At 50.9% G+C, this 25,616-nt stretch overlaps 1 protein-coding gene across 18 annotated transcripts in view; it reads left to right on the forward strand.

The window, feature by feature from the left end:
• The window catches only part of CACNA1D (calcium voltage-gated channel subunit alpha1 D), a 292,746-nt gene that overhangs the window by 244,961 nt on the left and 22,169 nt on the right, over nt 1-25,616 (forward strand). For 7 of the 18 annotated variants that reach the window (XM_032868323.1, XM_032868324.1, XM_032868310.1 and 4 more), the window contains 12 exons: nt 1,023-1,106; nt 1,598-1,681; nt 8,571-8,615; nt 9,014-9,142; nt 11,715-11,780; nt 13,390-13,481; nt 14,415-14,574; nt 15,147-15,274; nt 15,413-15,509; nt 17,815-17,917; nt 19,213-19,314; nt 24,363-24,493. In XM_032868323.1, coding sequence (XP_032724214.1) covers nt 1,023-1,106; nt 1,598-1,681; nt 8,571-8,615; nt 9,014-9,142; nt 11,715-11,780; nt 13,390-13,481; nt 14,415-14,574; nt 15,147-15,274; nt 15,413-15,509; nt 17,815-17,917; nt 19,213-19,314; nt 24,363-24,493 — 1,221 coding nt within the window. The remainder of the gene's footprint in view (nt 1-1,022; nt 1,107-1,597; nt 1,682-8,570; nt 8,616-9,013; nt 9,143-11,714; nt 11,781-13,389; nt 13,482-14,414; nt 14,575-15,146; nt 15,275-15,412; nt 15,510-17,814; nt 17,918-19,212; nt 19,315-24,362; nt 24,494-25,616) is intronic. The other 11 variants (XM_032868326.1, XM_032868319.1, XM_032868327.1 and 8 more) reach the window with 5 other exon arrangements.

A 25,616-nucleotide genomic window follows, 5' to 3' on the forward strand; every position in this document is an offset into this window, starting at 1 on the left:
CAGGAGGATCTGAAAAGGCCCCTTCAAGGAGCTGACATTTGGTCTGACCTTGAAGGAGGAAGTGGATTTGGGCAAACCTAGTGGGGGTGGGGAGGTGGGGATTGCCTGGCAGCAGGAGAAGGGGGAGGAACCTGCTGGTGGTTCTGAGAGATGACAAGGAGTCGTGCTATCCTGGAGGGTGGAAAAGGAAGGGAGGAGAGCTGGGGTACAAGGATTCTCTCAAGGCCAGTGGGAGCCTTAGCGTATCAACACCATTGACTATTTTCCTTTTTAAGACCTGTGTGGGCTTCCCGCACAGCCCCCTTTCCCGCATACCAGAATGAACCTCCCCCACCCCCACCCAACAGCTCTGAGCCCTGGACTGCGTGCCTCACTTGTGCCCCTGTCCCAGGGAGGCCAAGGGCTCTGTGAAGACAGAGCACACCTTTCATCATCCTTGCACTGGTGAGGAGCAGGAGGTACTGGTTTTTGGTGTAAGAGCACAGAAAGAATGTGCGAAATGCCCAGCCACAGTGCACTGTAATTGGGAGAAGAGAGAAACTGTGGAAGGAGCAGGGGGAGGGCCTGCTGACCCTTCTGTGTAAGGGTAGTCAACTTAGAAGGGTTGCACACCCTCCTCTGAGGGTTTGAAGTTGCCCTTAGGCCCTAAACCCAAGGGCAAGAGCAGGTTTTTCAGAGGGCTCTCTGCCCTGCTAAACTGCTTGTTCTAGGGCCCCGGGTCTGCGCTGCACAGGCGCGCGTGAGCTCGTGCGCATGCGTGCGCTCTGCCTGCGTGTGCGTGCGTGCGTGCGTCCTGCGTGCCTGCGTGTGCGTGGGTGCGCCCCCTTTCTCACACATGCCGGTGCCCCCCAGTCTGTGTCCCTTCCCGCCAGCGGCTGGTACCCATGGCCTCCCTTCGGCCCTCCCACCCCACCTGGTTGCCATGGGTACAGCGGGGCCTCCGCCATGTCCCCGTGGGACCCGTGTGGCGTTTTCATTCCTACGTGCTCATCAACGTCTGCCCCCCTGCCTGCTCTGTCCAGGGGTATTTTAGTGACGCCTGGAACACGTTTGACTCCCTCATCGTAATCGGCAGCATAATAGACGTGGCCCTCAGCGAAGCCGACGTGAGTATGCGCCCGCCGTGGCCGCCCGCCTCGTGTCCTCTCTCTTGTCTGCACATTCCGCTCCCCCCCAGCCCCGCCCCGCACTGGCATCACCTGGACAAGTCACAGGCCCCAACCTCACTCGATCTAAAACCAGGCATTTCCTCCCGAGAGTTGCGGACCGGAGGCTTGTGAGGGTAGAGCTTGACCCCAGGCCTTTGCAGACACAGAGCACCTTCCGGAGGGCCGGCTCAGGCCGCGTTCCCCGAGCGGCTGGTAGGCAGGGCGAGACAGGCGTCTGCACTTGTTTTGATTTGCTGTGTCAGCAGCGGCACCCGAAGGGACGAACCTATAACGTCTTTGTTTCAGGGTGATTTTTTTTTTTTTTTTTTTTTTTCACGTAGCCGGGTGGCATAATGCTAGAATGTTCTCTATTTATAACACTGTCCTTTTCTTCTTTTTTCCTGTTGTGCTTCCTCTCCTCTGTGGCTTCTGAATGCTTGCCCTAACAGCACTATTTCACTGATGCATGGAACACTTTTGATGCCTTAATTGTTGTTGGTAGCGTCGTTGATATTGCTATAACTGAAGTGAATGTAAGTAGCAAACTTTGTGTCCTGTGACGTGATTGTTTTTGTTAAGTCTGACGCTCAGGAGCCTAGAAACCTTATCCGTGGGTCTCTCCACACTCCAGAAATTCCGGCACACCTTTTTTTTTGGAAAGACAAAGAACGTTTTGTAGCCTCCCTTCCCCTGCCCCATCCCCTGTCCCTGAAAAAGAGTGGAGAGGGAAATTGGGAAATTTAGAGTGACCATTTTGGAACCAAACATGATTTTAGAAAGAAGTTCTTAGGATCCCGTGAAGGGCCAGGAGTGAACTTCCATGAGCATGTGAACATTATCACTCACTAGTTGGGTGACACTGGCCGGGCACCTGACTGCTCTGTGCCTCAGTTTATCCATCTGCCAAATGGCGTTCATAACGTGTGCCCTGGTACCCACGATGGTTCTGTGAAGGCACAGGGGGAAGCTTCACAGCCACTCCATGAACACGTGGCTGCTGCCACTGCTGTCCTCCTCTTTATTGTGTGTACCTCTGAGTATGACTACTGACACTAGGGAGTACCCCGTGTCCTGGCCCCCTGAACGGTGGTGATCTCATGGACCAGGGGAAGGAGGCCTGAGTGCGTATGAGGAGAGGGTGTCCATTCTCCTCTGTTGCACTTGATCAAACCCTTTAATAAGGAAACAAGTGCAGTGGCAGTGTGGCAGGTGGAGTGACTGCCCCCCAACCTCCCAGAAGCATCCTAAGGACCCTCCTTCAAAATTAAGAGGCTCAGGAAAGGGGAGCACTGCCCCCTGCCAACAGTTCTTGGATCTAACCCAGGCCTGAACCAGAAGGGCCTAAGGCAGGCAGAAATGGCTCTGCTCACCTGGTCTGTTCTACTTTGTTAGCAAGTCTTAGTGGGTGTCCTGTGTGTGCCCCAGGTGTGTAGAGCCTGTGGCAGGGATGAATGGAGCATGGGGTGGGGCTGCTTTGTGGTGTTGGCTTTCTGCTCCTGTGGCCAGCCCTGCCCTCCTCCCCCACCCCTGGCTGGGAAGGGGCCTCCTTGCTCTGCCTGGCTGACATCTGCAGGATTGTACCGCCCATCCTGGTGTCCAGACAGCCTGTTTCAAATAAGGATGGTGCAGTGTCTCTTTATGCCACTGCTCTGGGGCCAAGCTAAGCCTAAAAACCTGAGAATTCTGGTCCTGGTTCAAAATTGATTTGTTGGACCCAGGCCTCAGTTCCCCCATGGACCAGCTAGGGCAAATGATATCTGCCCTTCCTGCTTCAGAGGTATGTCAGGGGGATAAACTGATGTAGTGTTTGTGAAAATACTTGCTACATAACTTAAAGTATTAGGGAAATACCAGGCCATTAACAAGTGAAGTGGATTGTTAAGACCTATCCACGAGAGTGTGATGTATGCCTCACAGCACCCCAGTCCATGCCGTGACAAAGTGGTGTTTTCCTTGACCCCGGGGGCCATATCCCCCAGCCCCTGTGAGCCCCGATGTAGGTAAATTCCACTTTATGTGAAATATTCCGTAACTCAGTTACAAAATTGTCATTCATAATGTGTAAATTATGCTTGGTTATAAAACAGTCTATTGCTAATGTCAGAACAGCAGGACCCTAACTGGGCTGTCCATGGGCTCTCTCCTGAGTTTATGACCAGACATCTGTCTGCTTAACCATCTCCCGATGTAAAGCAGTTAAAACCTTCATCAAAGTCTACTTATATGAAAATTCTGGCACAGACCCCTGTGTAAGTCAGAGATGGTCTATAATGGAAATGAAAATAGAATAAACTGTACTTCCAGTAGGTCTCCCTGGAGTGCTCTGTGCTGAATGGGATGTGCAGGCAGTGAGCATAAATGCTGGGTTTCTGGGTACCAGGATGTGGCCGAGCTTTGTTCACTGAGCCAACAAGCCAGCTCTCCAGTGCCTCATCTCCCCCTCCCCGTTGGCTAGTGGGGCGTGGCGCTAGTGCCCTCCGGTTGACAGCACGTACCCAGCTTTCTGGCTGCCCCTCCCTATGCTGGGGACAGGAGCACACCATGCCCATCCCCTGTGCCCCCGCCTTGCTCAGCAGTGTCTCTCTCAGACGTATCCTTCTTCATGTGTCAGGGGTAGCTTCAGTGGTACAAAAACCCACACTGAACTTTCTAGTTAGCGTTTGACTTTGGGGTGTCTGCACAAAACAGGCTTTCATTGGGCCCATTTCTAGCACTCAGTCAGACTTTCAAAATCACACGAGTGACCATTCTCATACCATTTTCTAGTCAGTGAGTTTTTCCCTGGTCAGATATAGCCCGAGACAAAAGCTCCCTCGGCTGGTGGCAAACCAGCTGTCCGCCCCAGGCCAATAGAACCCCTTGGGAAGTTCAGCAGTTCTGGGCTGGGCCACAGTAGAGAGCAAATGCTCAAAGCTGCCTTCTCATTTATTTAGTCTTTTAACACATGTGTCCTAGGCATGTACAGTTGGGTCAGTTATGAACACAAAGATAAGAGAGACTGCATGTCCCTAATGTCTGATGGTATAACTATTAATGGTGGAGCTGTTAATTCTTCTAGCCTCCTCTCCCACACATGCCAGGTTCCCCAGAGGAGCAACATACTTCCTATCCCTGGGCTGGCCTTACCCCCTCCTGGGTCAGCTCATCTTGAACATCCTTTGTCCATGTTGGCTGTTTTTAGCTGCGATAAGTCATCATTTTTTGCAATATTTAACTTGCTGTGCTCTCTCCCCCAACCTCTGTTGATCTTTCTTTTCTGTTGCCTAATTGATTTTCATGTTGGTTTTATTTTTAGAAAATTATAGCGGCAAGTATATATAAACATATATACGGTGATGTCGTTGTTAAAGCAAAAGCACTTTAAAGACTGTGTACCTGTTTGTGGTTTCCCCACCTTTGGTTTTCACTGAGTTTCACAGGGTGTGCTGTCTGTGGGTTGTGGTCATCTAAATTGTTTCCCAGCCCCTGGGTCTCAGTCTCCACCTGGGGTCTGGGCCAGGGCCATCTTGGCCAGTCACGTTTGCCAGCATCATCTTCAAAAATAATTGATCTGGCCTGCAAATGAGAAATCTCGCTTGCGTTTGTACTGTTTGCAAAAACATTTTGGATGGCCCTTTCTGTTGTCCTGCTTGATGCCCTCTTAGCCCCCTCCTGCTGCCCCCTGCCCATGTATCTCCCGCATCCCTTGCTCTGACAATGGTTTGATGGCTCTCATGGATTTGCCTTTTCCCATCTGGTCATAACATCATCAAGCTGCTAAAATGTCAGATGATGACTGGCAGGCTCGTCTTTGCTCACCCTTGGATGCCTATTGGTTCCTCGAATGGTAAAATGACCCAGCACCCCACTCTCCCTAACCTGGGCAGTGGCTGTTGCCAGCACTGCGTCCTTTCCCACTCTCATTATTGCTGGGGAGGCCAAATGCTTTTGTAGAAGCCATGACTACCTTGTTCTTACTTACGGAAGAGCATGTGAAAAGTTAGCAAGGAGCTCCCTCCCAGGGACCAGTAGTGGTCTCTGACCTGGTGACCGACAGCTGTACTCAGCTTCTGGTGGTTCACCCCTCTTTTCCAGGTGCCAGCCCTGTTCTGGGGACCAGGTCACTGATTTCTGGACACAGGCTTAGTATTCCCATATACAAAATATACAAAAGCCCTCCTTCCCAGAAGTGTTATGTGCCAGGTCAGATGTAGCTGGAAGGGGCTCTCCCCCACCACCACCCCCAAAGAGCTGGTTCTCCAGAATGCCTTGAGTTAACTGGTTTGCTTCCTTTCTGGAGTGGAAAACCACATCATCTAAGCCTTTCTGGGAAGAGAGGGGGATTAATACAGCAAGTGTAGACTGGTGTCCTTGGTTGCACTTGGGAAGCTCGGGGATTGTTTGGCTCCTATATTTGCTGGGGGCTAACCCAAAATCTGCATCTCAAGAGCCTTCCTGAGAACCCTGTGAGAAGGGGCTGAGGGGGACATCAGATGCACCCCCGAGATCTAAGGAGACTTCTGGACCCAGGCATACAGTTTGGCCTTCTGGGGCTGAGGTCCTTCTCCCTGTGGGGTTCCCAGCTGAAGACAGTGGCCCTCAGGGTTGGAAGGAGCTGCTGAGAGCCTCCAGCCCAAGCCCAGAGATGGTGCTGGAATCCCTTCTACTGAGGACTGACCACTCAGCCCTGTTGGCTCTCTTTGGAAAACTACCCAGGGAGTGAACCCTTTCCCACTCTCAGCCTCTGAGGGCATTCTGTCATTCATCCCAGAATCACATAGGGCATCCACTCACCCATGTTCCAACCACAGCCTCCAAAGCCTGCTGTGTTTCCAAGCCTCCTCCATCCTCTGTGGGCAAGATGGAGATGCAGTTAACCCGTTTGCATCATCTGGGTACTGAGCCCTCATCAGATCCAAAAGAACCCACTGCTCAGCTGTAACAGCTTGAGTGCGCTTTTCTAGGGGCTCCCCTCTGTATGACTCATCCAGACTAAAAGGAATTTGTTGATGTAAGTGACCATCTGAAGATGTGCCCAGCTTTATCCTGGCTTAGGACTGTAGTTCCCTATTCAAGCAGCACCTTAGAATCACCTGGGAGCTTTTAAAACTACCAACACTCTGGCATACCCCAGTCCAAGGAGATAAGAATCCTTGGCATGGGAACTGGGCAACAGATTCTGCAAAAGAGCCAGCCACGGGCAGTTGGAATGTGCAGCCCAGGGTAAGAGCTGGCCTACCCTTTGCATCTGGCTGGCATCTGTTGTTTGGGCAAAGCCATCTTCAGGGTCCTTCCAACTTGTAAGATATTTTGGCAACTTGCACCGCTCCCCAGTGCTGCCAGCAACATCCCGCCTGCAGCAGTGATCCCTGTCCAGCATGGCGCCAAGGAAAGAAGGAGTTGTCACAGGCTGCACTGGGGGTGCACATGGCTTGGTGTGCTGTTTGTTCTGTCCTTCCTTTCTGCATGTAGTGCTGACATGTCCCTCCACAAATGCTGTCTCGTTCTCCTCTTCATTTTTTTTTCTTAAGAATATCCAGGATTTCAAGTTCATAGTCCAAAATGTGTCACACTTCAAAGGTATCAGTTGGAAAAGAGACGTGCACTTCAAATGTCAGTTTGGTCACCGACTTTCCCACATCATGTGGGAGGGGGAGAGGTCCATCAGACTTGCAATGGAATGGGGAGGACAAACAGAAGGGGCTGGGGCCAGATTGTAGCCAGAGAGTGTCTTCCCTGACCAACAGCCCTCTTATCCTTGCAGGTCTAACACACAAATTACAGACATCTCAACAGTATCACTGTAGAGTGCTCTGTCTTAGGCACACCCTGGCCCCCTTGAGCAGAGGTAGGCAGGGGCATGCATGCACACACCCTCACATACTCCCACACCCTCCCACTCCAGCTGCATAGGTGAGATCCAAAAGCCTCATGCACACAGCCTTAGGGAGATTGGGAGGCAGAAGTTTGGCAAACTAATTCCTTCATTTGTTAAAGTCATAAGTTAAAACCATCATCTGCCCCTTTAAATGTTCTTTGTCTTGAGGTGAGAGAAAAGAAAAGGAAAATAAAAGACGGTGATCGGGGCTTGGACCATGCCATTGGCGGGTTCACCTTCTAAGCATCCCGGGTGAATCAGGGACCCCTCTGAAACCCTGTCAGAACCTATTAGTTCTGGGTTTGTCATCACATTGCTAATTTCATTTCTGATAGGATGTGCCGACAACTGCTTATTTTCCATGAATTTTATGTTTGATCTCAGGAGGCAGCTCTTAACGAGAGTGAGAATTCGGAATGGAGCCCTTACTTTCCATGTATCCCCAGGGATGAGAACCACTCAGATCTGTGTGCACATCTACGCGTGTGCGTACATCCCTTAGCTGTGCAGACATACCATGCAATAGGCTCCCTAGAAACCCCGGGGACCACTCAGCAGTCCCAGGCCTCCAACCAGAGGAGGCTCATTCCTCTGTCGGTTACCAGGTAGACCAGCTACATCAGTGGAGGGAACCCTCCTAAAGGGAACAGAGAGGCTGTCACTCCTTGTCTCTTGTCCAGCCCTTACTATTTTATTAGAGCTTGCTTATAACCTCTCTCCAATCTCTTCAACACTGAGCATCTAAGAAGTCCCAGGCTGCCTGCTGGGCACTGAGGGAAGCAAGGTCCCCGCCTGAAGGGGAGGCAGGTGCCCACAGGGTGATGAGCACTGTGGTTCAGCTCTAGGTGGCTGAGCTCTAGGTGCCCAGCCAGACCCCAGGTGAGGTGGAAGTGCAGAAACTCAGGGCAAGCTAGTCCTCAGCTGCCACTTCCCAAGAGTCATACAGGGCTGAGCACTGTCTCCTCTGACATCGCTCTGGGCTGTAGGCTGGGCGCTGAAGGCTTCTGCGGGGAAACCAGCCCCTCTCTCACTCCCACTGACTTGGTTTGCCCACCTCCTCAGCAGCCCTACCTAGGTATGTGGCTCAGGAGGCACGTGCGGTGTAGGCTGGTGTCAGTCTATTTGCCCCGTTTGGTAGACGACTCCTGTTCATCGGGGTTCTGAGTGGCCCGCTGCAGCGCAGTTAGTGTCCTGGACCCACAGTCCTGCCTCAGCAGAGAACTAGCCTGCCCATGAGAAGCCGGGTCCCTCTCTGCATATCTTTCTTTGGAGACAGCTGAGGTCTTGCAGCCTTCTCTTTTACTGGATGCCTGCCAACCTCAGAACATCACGTTCTGGGATGTGAATTAGAGAGTAATGTGTCTGAGTCTATGTCAAAGCCCTTGACTGAGCTCAGCCTCAAATCCAGGTTCAGACAGAGCCCCTGGCATTTTCTCAGGGTGGGAAGAGCCGTGTTGTCCTAAGACACCAAGCAGAAGTTTTAAAAAGTTGGGAGGGGCCCGTCCTTCTGAACCACTGCTTCCTTTCCATTCATTAATACATTGTCAATCTTTGATTTCTTAAAGCCAACTGAAAGTGAAAATGTCCCTGTCCCAACTGCCACACCCGGGGTAAGATCAGTGACGAGTCCCCTGGGGCTGGGCCTTTTCCTTGACCATGCTGAGTTCCCCACTAGTGTTTCTGTCTTCTCCATGGTTGTCCTTCAAAAATGGTGTCTGCGGTGGTTTGCATTCATCGTCAGTGTCCAGTACTCTCGACCAGCCCAGCGTTCTCTTAGCACACTCGACCATGTGGACATGCATGTGCTGTGTGGATGCAGTCTCCCAAGCCCTGTGTTGTTAGCATGTAACTCTTCCTTTCACATCATGCTTTCCAAGGTGAAAAGGCCCTAGAAACACATCTTCCATTCTTACCTCTGTCACCTTTGTTTGCATCTGTTGCTGTTTTTCTGAAAGTGTTGCATGTTCTACTTTGCATTGGGTTTGACCTCTCCGTGATAACCCTTCAGAACTCTGAAGAGAGCAATAGAATCTCCATCACCTTTTTCCGTCTTTTCCGAGTGATGCGGTTGGTGAAGCTTCTCAGCAGGGGGGAAGGCATCCGGACGTTGCTGTGGACTTTTATAAAGTCCTTTCAGGTAAGAGCCAGGCCAGGGGCTTTTCTGTTGCTCTTAAAGATCACATGTGAGCCAGCGAGTGTCCTCTGTTGTGGAGGATCCCGACTCCCTTCTGCATGGCCACTGTGACCCTCTAGGTCAATAGAGGATGTGGAACCCGTGGCCCAGCCGTTCTCAGTGAATCAGACAGGATTACTTGCTTAAAGGAAACAGAAGGCAGTAAGGACCCACAGTTGAGGAGCGGTGTAATGTTTTTAAGATGAATAGAGATGGGGAGTTTCCCAGCCCCTCAGTCCTTTCTGGAATGCCCAGTGGTAGAGGATGACGTCTCAGAAAGGGCAGGTCCCAGCAGACCTCCCGTAAACTGAACAGCTTCTTGCCAGGACATCTCATCCTCCTAAGGCTGCTACAGTCCTATCTGCTGGCTGGGCTGGATCTGAATCAGAGACCACTGCACCTGAGCCAGCACACCATCCCCAATCTCTGCATTACCCAGGACCTGGAAAGATCATAGCACTGAGGACATTTGGGCATAAGCCAGGCCTTACTTGTTATTTGTGACTCTCCAGGCTGGTGCAGCCTGGTTCTGGTCTGTTTCTGAACCAGGACTGACCCAGCTTCTCCTGTACGTTTTAGTACCCCACCCCAGATATTCTAGTCTTCCAGACTGAATTAACTGGAGACGGAGTACAGATTCGTGTTTAAAATATTCGTCTGTGTAAGAGAATTGTAGCTATGTATAAACATTAGAAAGTGAATCATGAATCTTTGTGACTTTTCAATTTGAAATAAACGCATTGACAAGTGAAGCTATCCAAAGACATGTAAAGAAAAAGTTTAAGCTAAGCCCACCACCACTGAGGTAACTGGTGTTAACATCCCGGGGAGTATTTTTCTGGTTGGGTAAGATTTTTCTCCTTGGGTAAATTAGAAAGGGATGGCATCTGGGGAAGAGGGTAGACCCAGAAACTCAAAGAGGGGAAATCACAGATCTTGGCAGGGAACCTGAGGTTGTAGGAGGAACTGAGGATGCAGCTCTTGGGGAGAGTGAGCAGGGCCTCACGTGAGCCTTGGTCTCGGAAAGGGGTCAAATCCAAGACATTTGTTATTAATATAATGTACCAACGTTTTTGAGTGAACTGCTATAAAAATAGATTCATGCAATAATGTTATACTTACTTTTAAGGAAATTATTAAGCTTTTTCTTTTTAAAAGTTTGGCCACTGTGGATAAATTCATTGCACAAAGTGGTAGTTCACAAAAACTGAGAAACAGTGCCAACAGAATTCTTAAGGATTCAGTAATCTAGGAAGAAAAATGCGTATAGGTATGGTGAGGAAAGCCTGGAACTAACCCTGTGGGGTCCTGATCACCGGTCAGCCATCAGGATGGTGCTGCTACACTGGGCTGGGCAAGCAGTCCCAGATCCAGAGCTGGCACACAGTGGGAATGTTTTTAGCCACTGGCTTTCTGATGACTTTTTGTAGATAAGGGAAAGTAGATGCTTTAACCATGTGTGTTTGGCATTAAGTTCAACAGTCTGGCCACTACCTGGAGGTGTACCATGTGAATAGACATCTTCTGTCACAGGACATGTTGTAGAAAAGTAGTTGAGGAACAGGGATGAGGGGACCAGGGGTCTGATCCCACACATACAGCTGTATTTAATGTTCTTAAGGAGAGTCCAGGTTTGGCAACCGCCCAGCCAGCTCCCTTTCTTTTCTCTGACCCAACCCCCAATTCCTGTTCTTTCAGAAAGTGTGCATTTTAAAAAACGCTGCAGCAGCAGCCAGAAACTGGTTCTTCCCCTTGGCCCCAGTAATTTCACTCCCAAGACCTCGCCTTATGCAAACATGGGTGGTTTTGCACAAAGATATTCCTTTGCAGTGTGACCTACAATAGCCCTTGCCCCCACCCCAAACATGCCCACGAAAGAAAGTGGAAGAGATCTGAATATCCAGTGTTCTGGAATGGTTTGGTCAATTTTGATAATTTAACAGAGGAATCCAATGATGAATATAAACATTGTTATGAGGGCAATATGTCTTCCTTGACACTTTTTGTTTAGGGTCAGCATATACTGTTAATGATGGTGGAAAACATATTCTGCCCATAGCTTCGTAATACTAGGTGGTGTGTGCGTGTCTGGTATACTCGGGACTAAAGTCATTATGCTGGCCTGGGGTTTAAAAAGTCCTCCTTCAAATGAAACAAGATGGGATCGGGAGGGAGACAAACCATAAGAGACTCTTAATCTCACAAAACAAACAGGGCTGCCGGGGAGAGGTGGGTAGGGAGAGGGTGGTTGGGTTATGGACACTGGGGAAGGTATGTGCTCTGGTGAGTGCTGTGAAGTGTGTAAACCTGACGATTCACAGACCTGTACCCCTGGGGCTGATAATACATTATATGTTAATAAAAAAAAAATTATTTAAAAAAAGTCCTCCCTCACCGTCGATGTCCTTTCAACATAACCCAAAAAAGAGAAGCCCATGGCCCTGTGTTGAGTCTTCATTCTACACCCGAGCTGCCATTGTGGGGGAGGGGGGAGGGGGGAGAGGTGGGCACTGAGCCAACTGCTTCCTTCTTCCAGGCACTGCCCTATGTCGCCCTCCTCATAGCCATGCTGTTCTTCATCTACGCGGTGATTGGCATGCAGGTGAGCACTAGTCACTTATCCCCATGCCCCCTTTGCTGGGTAGCCCCAGATCGGTGGCAAGATGTACGTTGGCCAGGGAGAACGGAAAGCCAGGGTCCTGATTTTCCAGGCAAGCGTCTGTGCCTGGGGCAGCCAGGCTTAGAAGAACCGGGAGAGGTTGGGACATGCCACAGATGGCTGGGTTTAGTGGTACTCCTCACCCCCAATCTGGGCCTTGGGATAATCAACTGATGGAGAATACTCACAGTTGGTTTCAGCAGCAGGAAATGTGATACTGAGAGAAGCTGTAATTGTTCTAGTTTCTGTACTGATGTTACTAAGAATATATTTAATGATACAGAAGTCTGTTGATAGCCTGGAAAGTTATGTTTTATCACCGCCAGCTGAGATTCCTCCTTGAAACCACCAGCTCCCAGATGCTGCGGAGGGCGCTGCACTGGGGTCATTATTTGGGATGGGTAGCACCCTTTCAAAAAAGAAGCACGAAGCCGGCCCTTCTGTGACAATGGCTAAGGGGCTATAGGATTCTTCCCTGCTTCTCCAGCATGTGGAAAGGGATTGGGGCTTCATTAACTGCTGAGCCCTCACGGGATCGGCACAACCTTCAGGAGGAGTGGAAGGTGGAGAGTGGCTTGCTGGACCTCTTGGTGGGGAGGGTCTCTCTGCTACCTGCTCTGCTGTTTGGGATGCTGTCTTTCAGATAAGGGGGGATGCGAGTGTCAAAGCGGTGGGGTGATGCCAGAGCCAAAGGCGGGCAGCGCTAACTTGTCTGAAGGCGTAGTAACATTTGCAGTTCGCTAGGGATCTGTTCGGGAGCTAGGAACTTGAGCCCCTGTAATTCAGCGTGGGATGCCGTGTGCCCCAAACGGCCTTTTATAACCTGATGTTCTTCTACAAAACAAGAGCTGTCACGGAGACCTGCAAGCTGCCCCACACACACCACCACCAGTTTGCTCAGGAGGCTTTGCCAGGTTCTTCTAAAATGGCCTGCTCTTCTACAAGTCCCACTGCTAACTTCCCCCCGCCCTTCCAGAAAGGCCTCCCTCCTTTCTGTGGCTCACTGGCCCCCACTCTTGTCTGCAGCCTGATCTTTTGTCTTTGCACACTCCCGTTCTTTTCATTTCCTGGGGCTCCTGGGCCATGTCCCGTCTGCACCTTTGCAGGCAGTGCTTCCTCTGCCCAAACACCTCACCCTCCTGCTCACCTGACTAGCTTCCACTGTGCCTTCAGTTCTGGGCCTAAATGTCACTCCTCCAGAGGCCTCTCCTGACCCCAGCCCCTGGCTGCAGATCCGTTCTGTGCTTCCCTGTCTAGCTGGATCATGCCAGCTCTCAGCAGGAGGGGCTGTCTGTCTGTAGGAACTCCCTGAGGCGAGTATGTGCCTGACGGGCACCGTGCTCCCCACGGTTAGCCTGGGTCCCGCCCCATGTTTGCCGAGCACCCGGAGAAAGCCCTCCTGGCTGTTGATCAAGCTTGTGTTAGTTCTAAATTCACATGTGAATGTTTTGTGGAGAGTGTTTTGGAAGGGAGGAGGTATTATTATTATTTGTGGTTTTTTGTTTTTTGTTTTTTACAAAATCTTTATTTCCTTAATAATTTCTCCACCTAGATGTTTGGGAAGGTTGCTATGAGAGATAACAACCAGATCAACAGGAACAACAATTTCCAGACGTTTCCCCAGGCGGTGCTGCTGCTCTTCAGGTGACTGAGTCCCACAAGGGCACATCTCTCTCTGGCTCTGGGCTCCAGAGTGACTCAGGACACGTGCTCTGTTACAGCACTGCAGCCCCTCCTGATCGATGGTGGTGGCTTGTTGTGTTTGTTTGTATTCTGGAACAGAGACTGTATACAGCCTTTCGGTCAGAGGAATTTCACTGGATTGTGGAAACCACTATGGTCATTCAGACTGGCCATCTTAAGGGTTATCCCTTTGGAAGCTAGTAGGTCTACTGAGGTCACCAGGAAAATGGTCAGACACACACTTATGCATGGGGGCATGCACTTGAACACACCCAAGAACATGGACATTGAGCAGGTACAGAAAGGCCTTTGCACAGCCAACGGGGCACATCCAAGATGCAGAGTTTCAGATTTTGTAGGATTGTTTCTAACCCCAGTTAACTAGCTTTGTAAACAAAATGCCTTGGAGTGAGAGGACTTTCTAAAAATTATACAGGTAATTTCTAACGAGTTTCGTGATTAAATAATGAGTCATCTACAGTTTGGTAGTTTTTAGTTCTCTGCTTTCAAACAGATTGAATGGGGATCTAATCAAGTTGTCAGGTGTTAGGTCACGGAAAAATTATTCAAGATTGTGACGTGAACATTGAAAGAAGACACAAAAACATCCATTTATATGGAAAGAATTGATGTGATTGTATCAAATGATTTTTTTAAATCAAAGGGAGCTGTAACAGGGCCTCCACTCAGAGAAGTTGCATTTGAAAATAAGTAGGAATTTCAATTTAGGAATTTTCACTGATTCATACTGGCTTTTCCCCCCAAATCACTTAGGCTTTGCTCTAATTACAAAATTTGTTAAAAAAAAAAAAATTCGTAAAAATGTCATGAAGGTCTGAGCTTCAAATCACTCCTTAGTCTACTAAGGCCCTTCCTCTTCTTAACCTAAACAAGGTGTGCCACGGGTGAAGCCTGGCAGGAGATCATGCTGGCCTGCCTCCCCGGGAAGCTCTGCGACCCTGAGTCAGACTACAACCCTGGAGAGGAGTACACGTGTGGGAGCAACTTTGCCATTGTTTATTTCATCAGTTTTTACATGCTCTGCGCGTTTCTGGTAGGTGATCACGACAGCTCTCTTTCTCAACTGACAGATGCTTGTATAGTGTTTGGGATTCAGACCATGGGTGTTGCCCTGTCGAACTGCTGTGGTGTGTCATACGTTGATGTGCACTCTAGACTTCATTTGGTGGTGCAAGGTTTTTCTCCAACAGGTGTGCGTTACTAGCACCTTCGTTGTGAACAGGGGTTTGAGGCTCACTAACAGGCTTGGGACAGTCACCACCCCAGCTTCTCAGGGCTGCCAGTGTCTTTACCGAAGTTCCACAGTCACTGCACATAGCAGTGACTCAGCAGTGTGAGGCATTTGATGGCCATGGAATTATAAAACTGCAGTGTGCCTCGAAAAGGCCAAATGACATGGCCCCTGCCTTCCCCTAGGACTTTACCAAAGCCGTTTTGGAAAGCTGGAAGCCTGTCTTTCTCTAGAAAAAAAAGTCTTTTGGGCTCTCTCAGAGAAATGGGTTCCAAATGTGTCATGATCCTTGTAATTAGGAGGCTCTTACTGGGATCTAACCCCATCCATTCCACTACGGGTGAAGCAGCTGTGTTCTGATTTGCTTTTTTCAGATCATCAACCTGTTTGTGGCTGTCATCATGGACAACTTTGATTATCTGACCCGGGACTGGTCTATTCTGGGGCCTCACCATTTAGATGAATTCAAAAGAATATGGTCGGAATATGACCCTGAGGCAAAGTAAGTTGAAAAGGCTTCCATGTGACTTGCGTGAGCTGTTTCTAAAGTGTTGGCTGTGATTTTTGTGCAAGGTGGGCAGGACTGAAAGTTCAGGCCAGACAGCTTTTCCCTGGACCTCACACTGTACTCTATCTTCAGAGGAAGGATCAAGCACCTCGATGTGGTCACACTCCTCCGCCGCATCCAGCCTCCCCTGGGGTTTGGGAAACTGTGCCCACACAGAGTAGCCTGTAAGGTAAGTGTCCTGTATTGTGTGTCTGATGGCCTCTCTGCAGGGACTTCCTGCGTCATTCAACACACACTAAGTCGCATTCTGCTGAGCCTCCCATCAGGGGCGTTGGGGATGCAGAGATGAATCCTGTGTGGTTCCTGTCCTGAGGAGCTATCAGATTTGTAACTCTTAGAGGACACCCTGTCAGCCAACAGTAACAATAGGAAGGGAATGGTGTCACTGGGTGGGCAGATGGAAAGGTGACATTTGCATCAGGTCCGGAAGGACAGAAGTGGGAGGCATTGCAGAAAGGGAACACAGCTCAGATGTGGAGGTCGGAGAATGGCCATCATGTTGGCACATGGGGAGTCACTGGTGTGGCTGGAATGTAAGGGAAAGTGGAGGGGGACTACGGGTGCAAGCTGAGCACAGCTCCAAGAAGCCCTCTGTGCCAGGCTGAGTCCCACAGAAGAAGCATCAATAGAGTTTCATGGTATTAAGTTGCCCCTTGGCGATGGGAGAGTAAACAGGAGACCACCCAGAGAGCTACTGGAGTCACCCAGAGTGAGGTCGGTGGAGGTGGGGACAGAGGAGAGCAGAGCTGAAAGGTGTGATTAGGAAGTAGGATGGAGAAGACATAGTGCCCTGGATATTTCCTAGCTCAAGTGACCATGGACATGGTGGCATACTCCTCTGTCTCCATGGTGCCTGTCCCCATAAGCCATACATCAGTGGTGGCCTCTCAGAGTTGGGTCCACATCTCCTATTCCACCCCACCCCACCCCACCCCACTTCTGTAGTTTTCACCCCAGACCATGCTCTTTCTGAGACCTAGCTGAGATTTGTTCTTCTTCCATAGAGGTCCCAGGGAACATAGTAGCAATAGAAGAGAATTCCCCTTTCTGAAGCAGACAAGCAAGATTTGCTTACTGGAGCTGCCCCCAGAAATCCATCCAGCCACACAACAGCTGGTCACCTCTCCCCATGGGTCTGAGACGATTCTGGGTTCAGCCGTTTTACCCAGTGTTGCTGGGCCAGCTCTGGGCAGAACCCAGGATAACAGAGTGGAGTCTACAATGTACTGCAGGCTTTCAAAGAAATCTTTGGAGGCAAGCTCATTGTTCTCTGCCCCGAAAGTCCAGAAAACCACATTGGCGGGTCCTTGGGTCTTTGCCCACATTGTTGCTTCTCTGTAGTCTAGACTCTGGATGAAGGTACAGAGAATAAGCCACAGAAGTTGACTTTTTTTCATAAATTTTTCAGTACCAACCTCTTTTCTGCTTTCCAAAACTAAGATGGGTTCCAGCTCATGGCTGTCGTTTTGTGTTTACTTTTCCAGACTCTTTTATATAAAGGACCTTGGTATCCTTGAGGCACCATACAGTCCCATTTTGCTGGTTCAGGAACTTGCCAGGGAAAGCTAATGGACATGCAGTCTCCCATGGCTGCCTGTGCTGGGTTTGGAGATGCATGGTTGATAGTAGGACTAGAAATTTAGGTGGAATGAGTCATGCAAACGCGAGATTCTAGTCCCTTAATAGGGAAGAGAAAAAGTGTTAAAAAATCTCTTAGGACACTTTGCCAGCTCAAAGTAAGAAATTTGGAACAATTAACAATTACAAATACCACTTACGTAGCTCTGATTATGTGCCAGGCATCCCCTGAAATCTTTGCATCCACGATTCCCCTGAATCCCAGCTGGGTGTGCCATCTGCATCTGCAGCAGAGGTGACCAGGGCCCAGAGAGGGTGTCATTCCTGCAAGCCCCCTCCTCAGCTCCCAGTGCTGGTGTTCAAGGGACCAGAAAGGAGAAGAGAAACAGGAAGTAGGGGTCCTGCTCTGAAAGACCAGACAGAACTACCGTGTGGAGTTGTAGGAAACACTACTTGATGGTCCCACCAAAGCAGAGTTCCCCAAAGGACACTCCCTGTGTTAGGAATAGTGAGGACCCAAGTCCCAGTACCCGTGCCTGGCTTGTATCTGTTGTGTTGTCTCACCCTCACCGCAGCTTTAAGGATGTGCCCAGAAGGGAGACCTGACCCCAAGACACGGGGAGGGACAGAAGAGCGCCCGGACAGTCAGGTCTTAAACAGTTGAGGTTAAAAACAAGCAGAGCATACCATCCTCATGCCAGCATGTGTGTTTCACGACTAAAGCCTTGATCGGTGTCAGCTCTGAGTCCCCCCAGGTGGTAGGTCCTCCCCAAGGAGTTGTGGAATTGAACTGTTGACTAGAGTGAGTCAGCGGATAAACAGAGAATCAACACGGGAAAGGGGCATGGCTGTCCTCCATCATTCGCCTTCTGTTGAGAAACTTCTTCTGTTTACAGAGACTAGTGGCCATGAACATGCCTCTCAACAGTGATGGGACGGTCATGTTTAATGCAACCCTGTTTGCTTTGGTTCGAACAGCTCTTAAAATCAAGACAGAAGGTGAGCATTCCTGGGACAAGAGGGGACGGATGCCATATCCCATCTTGCGTTCTCCCATCTGGGCCTTTTCTCGTCAAAGGGGAGGCCCTGAGAAAGGGGGCAGTGAGTGCTGGGCCAGCTGGCTGTCCCTCCCTGCCTTTGTGCTTCACTTTGTCCCAGAAAGATTTGCAGTGACTCCTGCCACTGCTCACGACAGAGCAGGAGAGATGCGGTGGACGGAGCAGGGCTAGGGCAGAGACAGGACCACCACAAATGTGCTCACTCCAGCTGTCCCTTTCTGCTGTGTGACCTGCCGAGAGGAATTTCCGGGTGGTGAGCTCTAGCTTCTTTGTCTGTTGAAAAGGAATAAACGTGCATCTGGCAGGAGGAGTCCCGAGGCCAAGAGGAGAGGATGTCTGCAGGAGCCCCTCTGCCAGGGGGGAGCAGAGAGCTGGCATCGGGGACCGTTAGCAGCAGTGTCTCCCCCACTGAGCTCAAACTGCATTGGTCTTCATGGCCACACTCAGTCCTGGAGGGTGGCTGCTGGGGTTGGCTCAGTGATGATGTGAGAGTGAGACAGAAAGCAGATTGCAGCAAGCTGGGGAGTGACAGGAGACGGGAAAGTGGAGGCTGTGAAGGAGCCAACTCTTGACGCACTCCGCGGATGAGAGGGAAGAGAGGCCAGCAGGGCACAGCAGCGGTCTGCAGACAGCTCTCTGCTAGCAGCCTCAGAGCACTCGGTGAACCTCTGCATGAAGCCGGTCTCTCCAAGCTCCCAGTCCCCCTGGCAGTGTGCTCACGCATCCCTGGCCCTGGCCGGCCTGTCACCGTGAGGTGGAAGGCAGGGTGGTCTTAGGGACTGACAGGTTAGCTGAGGAGATAGGCTTCAGCCCATATAATAAAAGACCAGATTTTTGGGGTGCTGACGAGTACCTGCAGTAGGAATTGAGAGAGTCTCGTGTGGCTAAATTGGAGGCAGGGTTTGGAACAGGCAGTGGAGTAATAGAAGGCATCCTAGCTGGGGGCAGCGGGCAGGGGTAGGCCCTGGCTAGAAGGGTAGGACGAGATCAGGCTGCATAGGCCTTGAATTCCAGAATAAAACACGCTTCCCACCGTGGAGTGACTGTCCGGTAGAAGGCCCACCCACTACTCGCCTGTGACTCCTCTGCTGGAGAGCCCTAGGGGAGGGGAGCCCCGTCTCGTCTGAAGGCTCTGCTCCAGGCCAGGCTGGGAAGGAAGCAGCCCTGGTGGGAACAGACAGGAGAGCCGGCTGAGAGAAGCAAGGCTCCTTTTCCTCTCTTGCTTTTTGAATTCAGGGAACCTAGAACAAGCGAATGAAGAACTCCGAGCTGTGATCAAGAAAATCTGGAAGAAAACCAGCATGAAACTGCTTGACCAAGTTGTCCCTCCAGCTGGTGGTCAGTGCAATCTGTTGTCTAAGTGGTTCTTGACCTCACATTGGTTTTAATGCAGGGATCTTCAGCAAGCCCAGCGGGGGTTTGCAGAATGCTTTACATATCTGCTAGAGCATTTGGGCCCACAGCTAAAGAAGGCTCTTTGGCCTTTTGGTATAATTATTTAGGGTAACAGGAGGACCATTCCAGACAAAGGAGAGGCTTCAGGGGGAAGGAGACCCAAGACCCAGATGGCTGGGGCAGGGGTTTTCTGGTTGGCGGAAGAATTACCATGGGAAAATGAGCTTACTGTCTCAAAGAACCTGTATTTTTTCAAACAAAATGAAATATTTAAAATTAGTTTCCATTTATCCTTCAACATGTTCTTGAAAATGTCTCAGAAAAAATAGTTTTCAGAAAATGGTATTTTTGAAATGTTCTCAAGACTGAGTTTACCATCATAATTACCAAAAATGTCCCTTTAACTGGAGTTTAGAGTTAGAACTAACAGGCATGCTTATTTCCTTTTGTTATTTGTCATAAAATAACGGACTAAACTTTTTCAGATGTATATATATATATGACGCACATATATATAATATATATACCGTTTTTCCATTTTTGTTTAAGTATGCCGGACTTAGATGTTGAGGTGGTTGTTTCGTGACTATTTTATTTTCACGTTTTAAAGGTGCAGGATCCGTTCACTCCATGCCACAGCCCCAGTATTCTAGCCGCCCCTAGCCCCAGGCACATGTGAGCATTCGGTGTGTTTTGTAACCAACCCCACTTTTCTAGCATCACCGCTTCTGCAACTTTCGGGATTGGTCGGGCTCAGGGCTGGAAGCCGACTCCGGGACCCCAGGCCAGGACGGTGGCCAAGGCCTCTCCCTCTGAGAAGGTGACAGTCTCTGGCTCTTGGGAGACAGAGAGAGAGAGAGAGAGAGAGAGAGAGCAGCATGGCGGCCAGCTCTGCTCCCCAGCATGAAGCCAGAGCAGTGTGAGCTTTTGTTGTGGAGGGGGTCACCCCTAGCTGGTGCGGCCAACTGCTCAAAGCCGGGGGAGACAGCCCCAAAGAAATGATAAAGGGAAAGCACACACACGGAATGCCCCCAAATCCAAAGAACAGAAAACCCCCAGCTCCCAGCCGGAGCCCCCGGCCCCCCACGGGAGAACTGGTACTGCACATTTAAAACAACTCTTTGGTTTCGTTTTCCTTGCAGCTGCGCACCCAAGTGCTCGCATGGCTTAGAGAAGTTGCTTTTTAAGACTGTTGTAACAATGTGCTTGAGCTTTTTCTGCAGCCTCCATTCCTTTCAAGTCTCAGTCTTTCAGAATATTCTGAAGCAATTCTGTTTTAGGGTGGTGGCATGGAATCAGGGTTATCTCTTGGCAGCCGTATTCCCCTACACTGTTTCTCAAATCCAGATGCATGCTTCAGAATAGCGGCTGCGTGCCCGGTAAACCCAGCCCCCCACCCCACCGCCCCCCACCCCTGGCCCCGGGGCTGGCCTGCCCTGCCCCAGCGCCTCTCAGCTGACTGGCCCCCTTCTTCACAAATCAGTCTCACCTAAGCGTCTGGGGGAGCATAGTTGCATTATTGTGAAGCTTTCTTTCTTTTAATTAGACCAGGAAAGAAAGGTCCAGAGTTTGGCTCACCATGCTAGCTCCCTCAGAACATCAACTTTGAGCTCTGCTAGACTGCTAGTAAAACATCCCTCCGCTTTCTTAGCCCAATAGCTGGGCGCGGCCTTTTCTCTGCATTTCTAAGGAAAGATTGGGGTTTAGGATGACACGTGTTTACCTATTTCAAAATGGCGGCAGGAGGCATAGTGAAACCCAAGGAGAAGGCCCTTAGGAAACGACATGCCGCCCTGTTGGAGTATGTCCCCAAGTTGGTGCTCTTCCGGGCCCAGACCCCAAGTGCCACCACACTGGAGAGGCTCAGAGCAGGCAGGGACCCTGAGGCCACCACCAACGCACTCTGTAGGAGGTCCGTGCGCAGCACGGTTTTGCCGCCTGTGTTCCACCAGTTCTTTCTGTTTCTTCTTTTCTCTTCCCATAGACTCATCAGTTCCCAGCCTTGTCCACATTGTGGCACAGTTGGAAAATGGGAATATTTGTTCAGCCAGCAGATGGCTAGCTCCCCAGGGCCGAGGGGCTCAGTGTCCCACAGGCTATACCCCGGCCAGAGTGGCAGACCCCGCCAGGCCAGCTGCTCCCAGTACCCAGGACCAGTCCATGTGGGGCATCAGGGAGCCCTTCACAGGCCTGGTGACAGTGGGGCAGGGGCCCATCTTGGGAAGCTTTGTAGCTCAGGGTGGTGTGAGGTGCCCCCCCTCCCCCGCCCAGGTGTTCACAAGGTTCTGAGAAGGAGCAACCCCAGGATTCAGTCCCAGAGGAGCAGTGGGGAACTGTCCTTCTACACCATGGCAAGGCAGGGGCCTGTGGCCGCAGGCACAGCCTGCCTGTCCTCTCCATCCCCTGTGCTCAGTGGTCCCCTTGCCCATCTCCAAATCTTGCACATATTCTGTGCTCCACTCTTCTTCAGTCTTCTGCCGTGCCATGGCTCTTCCCCCTTTCTGTAGGGAGTCCCCTATTCTCCTGGGGATGTCCTTCCTTTGGGCCTCCACTCTGACTTGGATCTTTGGTTCCTTTGCCTTGAAGAGCTCAAAAAGCTGACCCCATCTATTTCTCTCCAGGCCTGAGCCCGGATGGCCTCACTGCAGCCATTCCTTCTGTGCCTGCCTTTTCTAATCAGCTCTAGCTTTGATTTTTTCCTGTTTCTGAGCGCTTGTCCTCTGCCCAGCCACAATCAGCTTAGCATTTTAATGGAGAAGACCAAGTGGTGGCCCGCCTCCACTCTGGAGCGGCCAGTTGGTCAGAACCATAGTCATCCCCAGCCTGAGCACCCTGCTGCCCCCAACTCTGGGCCAGAGAGAGCCAAGACCCTCCCACAGGAGCCCCCTGAACCCCTGTAGGCCAGCACCGGCTGGGCTTGAAGGGAAAAAACGGTTAGGTGTGCATTTATGGGAAGCATTCCAGTGTGGAATGAGGTGGGCCTTCTGTAAACCTAGTGTTTTTTTCTGGGAGCCCCCAGAGAAGACTTGATACCCAGGACTGCAGGGGATAGCTGTGGCACAGAAGGCAGAGGCCCCCTGGATCCCCAAGATTGTCAGCTGTGAGCCCACCTCCTTCCTGCATGCAGCTCAGTAGAGAGACTTGTACTCTGGGGGAAGCAGCCCCAAAGAAGTATGTGGTCTGTGTGGCCAGAGCTGGGCTGTGTCTGAGCGGGTGGTGTGGAGGAAGAGGAAAGCCCATGCTCAGGAGGCCTACTGCCCTGGGCTCACATCCCAACTCAACCAATCAGGGCTGGTCATTCAGCCCCGCTCCACCTGTTGGGGGTTGGGGGCGGTGGGTAGGCCGCTCTACCATCGCAGAGCTGTTTCAAAGAGGCCATGACACCCACACGGAGCTCCTCTGCGAATACGGATGCCCAGGAGTAGAGGCAGCTGGGAGGCATACCAGATGTACCCTGAGCAGAAGTGAGAGCAGCTTGGGAGCAAAGTTGGTGCGACGTGTCAAGACCTAAATGGTCTGTCCGCCTCTCCCCTCCTTGCCCATGGGCAGCGCGCATCATTAGGCCGTTTGCACCAGCCTGAGACAGACACAGGACATGGTTTCACTTGCTACCCAAAGCCTCCATCCCTTTGGTGGTCCCTACACCACTTCAGGACTTCTTGGCTGGGGTTTGGGAGGAATGCAGCTCTCGTCTTGAGGCCAGCCTCCCCAAGGCATCTTCTTAATCAGTAGCACTAAATGGCTTCTGACAGGGAAGTGTGGAGAGGTGCATACAGCAGCCTAGTGATATCCAGAAGGGGACGGTTCCCACATGGGTACTGAATGAACCCCCCACAGGATACATTAGTGGCCCCCAACCCATCACGTTCCACATCCATTTCAGTGGATGCCACTGTCGGCAGGCGGCCAGCTCACTCTCAGCCAGCCCAAGCACTTTGGACTAGCCTAGCATGGGGCTGGGTGCTTCCAGGCCTCCTCTTGGGTCATGCTCACGCCTCCTCTAAGAGGTGTAGCCCTCTTTACAGATGAGAACACAGGCCCCTTGCCCCAGATCAGCCTGCGACTCTTGCAAGGGCAGCCTGGGTACAAGCTCAGCTAAAGCCTGAGGGCCAGCAGCCCTTCCTCCTCCCATCCTCTACAACTCCTGGGGCCCTAAGCTTCTTGCCCAGGGACCACCACAGATCTGGGGGCATGCACCCCAGGGAGAACAGGGCTGGTGGAGGCCGTTGGGCAAACGCATTATGGTTTACCATGAGACAGCCAGAGCCTCTATTCTGCCTCATGCATCACTTTTAAAACGCTCAGCGGAGTTCCAGTTCCCCAGCAGTCCACGCTGGAGTTGTTCCGAACAAAGCAGAAATAAGCTCAACTTCGAGGTTAGTTGGAGCTGTTGCTTGCACTGCCAAAAATAAGCAATTCTGGATTACAAACAGAGAAATGGGCATATGGAGGCTGTTGGACCAGAATCACAGGGGCACGTAAAAATCTGGGTTTGCAGCCACTTTCCTCAACCTTCCTCCTCTTCTGAGCTTGTCTGTCACTTTCTGAGGTCTCTGTCTTTATCTCGAAGCATCGGGATTTGGATGGTTAATTGCTCTTTGGTGTTCATGGTAATTACACATGCAAATCCCTATGTGCAGGGGTGAAAATAGGACCCAGGAAGTCTTTTTTTGTTTTGTAATTTTTATTTTCAGTAAATAACCAAGACAGCACTCCATAGTGTTACTAATACGCTTCTCTAATAAACTCATAACAAACATATCGTTTTCTGCAATTTTGAGTATCAGTTCATGGGACTGACTCTAATTTTGAGCCTTAACTGCTTTGCAAAACCTTGCTTTTTGCTAGATTTAGTCTCCTGTGTCCTCACCCAGAGCTCAGTGCCCTGGGCACTGTCCCGCCCTGCCCCCCACCCCGGCCCCCAGCGACAGTTGAGGCTCCTGGTGCAAATGTGCTGATTCGGGAGAGCTGTGTCTGGTCTCTCCGTTTAGATGATGAGGTAACCGTGGGGAAGTTCTATGCCACTTTCCTGATACAGGACTACTTTAGGAAATTCAAGAAACGGAAAGAACAAGGCCTGGTGGGAAAGTACCCTGCGAAGAACACCACCATTGCCCTACAGGTGAATTGTCCTTTTGTTTTCTTCTCTTTTCACTAACCATTTTACAAGCTTATTTGAAATACTAGAGAGCTGGCTATTCTTGGTTGAGCAGTGCCACAAGGATTTTGTTAAAAAGGATTTTGTACTGCACATCCCCCCAAATGTGGACTAGCCATTTCTGGGCTATGAGGTAAGTGCCCCCCGCCCCTTGCTTTGTCTGTTGCGCCCACACTGGCTGTGGCTCCCGGGTGGCAGGGCCCCCAGGACAGGGGTGGAGGCCCAGCCCTGGCAGGCCCCGGGGGGCAAGTGGTGTCTTGTACCCTGTCTCCTCCCGGCTTCTCCAAAGACAGTGTCCTTAGGCAGGCCCCCTCCACCCCCCAGCCCCGGGCTTGGGCCCTAGCTGCCCAGGAAACGGCTTTCCATCTGAACGCAAGTGCTTTGTTTTGTTTCTGTTTGTTTCTTACCCCACTGCTTGTTGGTTTTCGGTCCATTTCAGTGACATCCATCACCTCCTGGTGTGCGTGTGCGTGCGGATGGGTGTGTGCGTGCGTGCACATGTCACAGTGTGTCTGTCTCTGTGTGTGTTTCCTGGTGGCCGTGAGGCTTGCTGTGCAAACGCTGCTCTGTGCCCAGGCCAGCCTCTGGTCCTTTTCCCTGCGCCCCCCGCAGCCTGCCCCAGGCTCCTGGAGTGTGGATGTGGCTTACAGGAACTTCTGGTTCCAGCCAGGGCCCATTTGCATTTGAGATGTACAATCCTAGGTAAGCCCAGATCTCTGGCACGGGAAGCAGGTGTATGGAGGAAGGGGGTCCCTGTGAAGCTTGCAGGAAGAGGGCGAGGAAGGGAAGTTCGTGAGCAAGTGTTGGCCATAGAGAAAGCAGGGTGAAGAGGGAATGAGATGTTAAGAATGGGCAAACGGGAACTACAGAGGTTGGCAAGCTACAGGAACACCTGTCCAAACTAATCAAAGCCCATCCTCTCTGCTACCCAAGTGTCTGAAGTCCATCACGAATAAGACAAGAGTTTTTTCCATCTTCATTTGTTCACTCTAAAATGACTTTTATGTCCGTTATCGTCACGAGCTTTACTTTGGGCTATATAGGGTATTAGCAGGATTCAGCATGGAATAGTCCTTCACCTTTTTCT

This window comes from Lontra canadensis, unplaced genomic scaffold (assembly GCF_010015895.1).
Source record: "Lontra canadensis isolate GAN:19392208 unplaced genomic scaffold, GSC_riverotter_1.0 scaffold35, whole genome shotgun sequence".
Taxonomy (NCBI): Eukaryota; Metazoa; Chordata; class Mammalia; order Carnivora; family Mustelidae; genus Lontra; species Lontra canadensis.